At 47.1% G+C, this 5,124-nt stretch overlaps 1 protein-coding gene across 1 annotated transcript; it reads right to left on the bottom strand.

Annotated features, from left to right (window-relative positions):
- Positions 1–795: 795 nt before the first annotated feature.
- Positions 796–2,105, bottom strand: LOC138930881 (protein ARMCX6-like). The gene is made up of 2 exons (XM_070291270.1): positions 2,065–2,105; positions 796–1,971 (listed from the first exon to the last, which is right to left on the bottom strand). The coding sequence occupies exons 1-2, from the start codon at positions 2,103–2,105 to the stop codon at positions 1,401–1,403; spliced, it is 612 nt and encodes a 203-aa protein (XP_070147371.1). The 3' UTR covers positions 796–1,400.
- Positions 2,106–5,124: the final 3,019 nt, after the last annotated feature.

The raw sequence follows: 5,124 nt of genomic DNA, 5'->3' as shown, positions 1-5,124 counted from the left end.
CATGGAGCTTTCAGTGTGCAGAGCCACATTCCTCCTTTCCTTCCAGGGGTGCCGGGAGCTTGCATGGACGGCACGAATATGTGTCCTTCTGGGTGGACCAGACATGGCCATGCCACGCCCCTCAGCATCTGCCCTCCCAGCCCCTCGGGGATCCGTGGACGTCTCCATTGTCTCCTTCCTGGATCCCACAGAAGTACCCGGGAGAGGGCAGAAAAGAGGTTTCCCAGAGGAAGCGAGGGCCAAGCCTTCTCGCTAGTCCGGGAATTTGGGCTTGGCCTCCCAAGGAAGGGAGGAGGCCTGCAAGTAGGTCGCACAGCTGCTTCTCAGGAGAGACAACACCACCAAGCAGGCCCTCAGCAAGTAGCAACTGTAACTGCTATAATTATGCATCAGATGTCAGGCATGGGTTGCCCAGTGGGACGGCAGGGATGCACAGGCCAGCACGAGGGTACTGAGCTTCCTCTCTAGGCCAGCAGGCGAGGAAAGACACCTTCTTCTAGGGAAGGATTTCTCTGCATCAGGCACTGTGCTGCCTGCTTCAAGGTGTTGCCTCTTCTAGTCCTCCCAAGAGTCCTTCATCCCATCCCCACCCCCTTCCCTGCCCCAGCCCCTCCCCCAGCCCCTTCTGGGGGCTCCCCCTGAACCCTGCAGCTCATCCCTTCTCCAGTCTCCTGTGGGCACTGCTGAGTGGGCATCTGCCAGGAGCAAATGCCCCCAGTCAGTTAGCATGGATCATGTATTTTGGTCTTTCCCCTCATGCAGACTAGAGATTCAGAAACAAGTACCGGGTCTCCATTTTGCCAGTCAAAGCACACAGCTTTATTGAATGTACACAAAAATGCAGACGTGGTGGACAAGGTTAAGTCAGTACAGCGCATAGAAGAGGGGTGTACTTTTTTGCTCAATAGGTATCGTTCATAGGCTTGCGAAGAAAAGAGAGTAAATGGAAAGGATCCCATCTAAGCAGCCACTGATAGGCTTTTGGCACAAGCCCCCTATGGGTCTGGTCTCCCCAGCATGGCCCAGCTTAGACACAGAGACCACCACAGGCCAGGCATCCCCACTGAGGCTAGAACATGTTGTTCTTGAACCACAGCTGGCCGCTGAAAGGACCCTTTACCGCAGGGAGAAGGCTGCAAGGGAGCGATTTACAATGCACATTGCCTGCAGACTGAAAACCCAAGAGGTTACTCAAAGCTCTGTGGGAACCCCTGCCTGACCAGTAAGAGTGTGGTCCCGGATTCAGCAAATGCAACTTTCACCCAGAGATGTGCTGAGCCAGCTAACGCTGGGTCTTCAATAGCACCCGCTGCAGAGTCTTTGAGAACACAAGTGTGTGTTCCCCCATTGACTGGGCTTTGTTTTGGGGTGGATCAGTCCCACCCTGCTGGAGGGGCCACTTAAGAGGCCAGGGTTTCTGAGAGAAGCTGTCTGTTTGTGTTCCTGACAAAGAGGGGTACGAAGGGGCATAGCACTTGGGCTCTCAGCAACTCCCCCGACAAGGCTGGCTTTTCAGACAAACCCGTCAGGGGTTTCACAACCTGCCCCTCAGCACATTCACTTCCCTCTGGTATCAAAGGAAGCATCAAGCCTGAAACGGACTTGGCCAGCATGTTATTAATAACTGTCATGCTTATTAACAAATTTAATCCAGCCTGCTGCAGAAATGAGTTGCAGCAAAGAGACACGGTCTCCCGACACACTTGGCTGAGGCACGTCTTCATCTGGCCCTGATTTTCCACACCTGCATTCAAGTTATCCGGGCCACACAAAGCCTTTCCGTCCTCAACAGCAGGGTCGGGAGTCGGGATTGTGTTTCCAGCAATGGAGAGGCTGGCCAAATGACTGTTGATATCATGGCTAAACGAAAAACCGGCATCCTTGGGCTCAGCTAACAATACTTTTCCCTGAATGAAAGGGCCCTTGGAGAGGCCAACAGCACAACAGAAATTTTTAATATCTTTAGCATCACTTTTTAAATAAAAATGTTCTCCTTTTCACTAGGGAAAATGTGATTTTTCTTCATTCAGGCCCTTTCCTCTTTGACCGGTCCTAGGTTCTTACTGCCCATGTCTCATGTCAGCCTCATCCCCAGGATTTGGCATTCCCTGAATCTTTGAATGAAGACTAGATCCCTTATCCACCCTTATCCATATGCAGTTCCCTACAATTCTGCTTGTTTCTCACTGTGCTTACATCCTTTTCTGATTAGTGGGTGAACTGTAGCAACTTCTAGTTCTGTCCTCTAGAACTGCTTTTGCTAAATCACGAACTGGATCACATTTATATCTGTGACAAGTCACAGGAGGGCCTCACTCTTTTAAAAAGCCATCTTATTGTAGTGTTCTAGGGAAGAGACTGTTGGATGTTCTTTCCCTGGACACAAACTGCACTATCTGCCATTCGACAGATTACTGGGGAAAATGCAAATACATAGAGCTTTGCTGAGTCTTTGTAAATATAAATGTCAACACTCAGCTCAGTTGATTTTCCGGCATCAAATTCTTATTAATTTTCAAATGTTTCTCCTCTGGCATTTATCTCCCTTAAGCTGGATCCCACTGTTTCCTCAGAGGTACAGCATTTAACTTTTCTAGCACCCAAGTTAAGAGGAGAAGAAAACAAAGACTGGGAGAGGTTGCTGAGTTGCCTCTTGACCCTTCATTCTGACTCCCTCCTCCTCCCTTTCCTTATCTCGAAGAGATCACAATGTCTGGAGCTATTTCCTTCTTCCTTTGCCTAGATTTATGTCTTCATGTAAACACACAGAGAGAATGGAGATCGGTAGATATACAGGCATATGACTGCCCTCTCTCCAGAGTGAGAAATCTGGCTTTGAAATTTCTTCCATTTGACATGCTTAGGCACACCCTCTATCCTCCAGACCCTTTCATCACCTCATGGCTTCCCCACAAAGGCCCGAATTTTCAACTCCCTGCTGCCCCCAGTCACTCTTGACTTTGTTTTCTTCTTTCAAATGGCTACTATTCTGTTCTACCCATCATTTCTGCTCCATAGACTCTGCTTCCCCAGAGCCAAAAAGGATTGGGGTTAAGTAATGATTTTTTGGAAGGGGTTCTTGCCTGGAGAATCCCAGGGACGGGGAGCCTGGTGGGCTGCCATCTATGGGGTCGCACAGAGTCAGACACGACTGAAGCCACTTAGCAGCAGCAGCAGCAGCAGTAGTGAAAGAGAAGGTTCTGGTTTCAGGCTTTCCTCTACCGCCATCTTCTGACTGGTTCAGGCCTCACATTTCCTTGAAGAAACTGATCAGTTCACTTCAGTTCAGTCGATCAGTCGTGTCCAACTCTTTGCGACCCGATGGACTGCAGCACACCAGGCCTCCCTGTCCATTACCAGCTCCTGGAGTTTACTCAAACTCATGTCCATGAGTCGCTGATGCCATCCAACCATCTCATCCTCTGTCGTCTCCTTCTCTTCCTGCCAGTATCAGGGACTTTTCCAATGAGTCTGTTCTTCATATCAGGTGGCCAAAGTATTGGAGTTTTAATATCAGTCCTTCAGTGAATATTCAGGACTGATTTCCTTTAGGATGGACTGATTGGATCTCCTTGCAGTCCCAGGAACTCTCAAAAGTCTTCTCCAACACCACAGTTCAAAAGCATCAATTCTTTGGTGCTCAGCTTTCTTTATACTCCAGCTCTCACATCCATACATTACTGGAAAAACAATAGCCTTGACTAGATGGACCTTTGTGGACAAAGTAATGCCTCTACTTTTTAATATGCTGTCTAGGTTGGTCATAACTTTTCTTCCAAGGAGTAAGCATCTTTTAATTTCATGGCTGCAGTCACCATCTGCAGGGATTTTGGAGCCCCCCCCCCCCAAAATAAAGTCTGACACTGTTTCCCCATCTATTTCCCATGAAGTGATGGGACCAGATACCGTGATCTTAGTTTTCTGAATGTTGAGCTTTAAGCCAACTTTTTCACTCTCTTCTTTCACTTTCATCAAGAGGCTCATTAGTTCTTCTTCGCTTTCTGCCATAAGGGTGGTATCATCTGCATATCTGAGGTAATTGACATTTCTCTCGGCAATCTTGATTCCAGCTAGTGCTTCATCCAGCCCAGGGTTTCTCATGATGTACTCTGCATATAAGTGAAATAAGCACGGTGACAATATACAGCCTTGACGTACTCCTTTCCCGATTTGGAACCAGTCTGTTGTTCCATGTCCAGTTCTAACTGTTGCTTCCTGACCTGCATACAGATTTCTCAAGATTCAGGCCAGATGGTCTGGTACTCGCATCTCTTTCAGAATTTTCCACAGTTTGTGGTGATCCACACAGTCAAAGGCTTTGGCATAGTCAATAAAGCAGAAATAGATGTTTTTCTGGAACTCTCTTGCTTTTTCCATGATCCAGCGGATGTTGGCAATTTGATCTCTGGTTCCTCTGCCTTTTCTAAAACCAGCTTGAACATCTGGAAGTTCACGATTCACGTATTGTTGAAGCCTGGCTTGGAGAATTTTGAGCATCACTTTACTAGCGTGTGAGATGAGTGCAATTGTGTGGTAGTTTGAGCATTCTTTGGCATTGCCTTTCTTTGGGATTGGAATGGAAGCTGACCTTTTCCAGTCCTGTGGCCACTGCTGAGTTTTCCAAATTTGCTGGCATATTGAGTGCAGCACTTTCACAGCATCGTCTTTTAGGTATGAAATAGCTCAACTGGAATTCCATCACCTCCACTAGCTTTGTTTGTAGTGATGCTTCCTAAGGCCCGCTTGACTTCACATTCCAGGATGTCTGGCTCTAGGTGAGTGATCACACCATCGTGATCATCTGGGTCATGAAGATCTTTTTTGTACAGTTCTTCCATGTATTCTTGCCACCTCTTCTTAATATCTTCTGCTTCTCTTAGGACCATATAATTTCTGTCCTTTATCAAGTTCATCTTTGCATGAAATGTTCCCTTAGTATCTCTAATTTTCTTGAAGAGATCTCTAGTCTTTCCCATTCTATTATTTTCCTCTATTTCTTTGCACTGATCACTGAGGAAGGCTTTCTTATCTCTCCTTGGTATTCTTTGGAACTCTGCATTCAGATGGGTATATCTTTCCTTTTCTCCTTTATTTTTTGCTTCTCTTCTTTTCACAGCTATTTGT

Source organism: Ovis canadensis, chromosome X, assembly GCF_042477335.2.
Source record: "Ovis canadensis isolate MfBH-ARS-UI-01 breed Bighorn chromosome X, ARS-UI_OviCan_v2, whole genome shotgun sequence".
In the NCBI taxonomy this organism is placed as follows: domain Eukaryota; kingdom Metazoa; phylum Chordata; class Mammalia; order Artiodactyla; family Bovidae; genus Ovis; species Ovis canadensis.
Note: the sequence above shows the minus strand (reverse complement) of the source record. Positions and strands in the feature narration are given on the sequence as shown.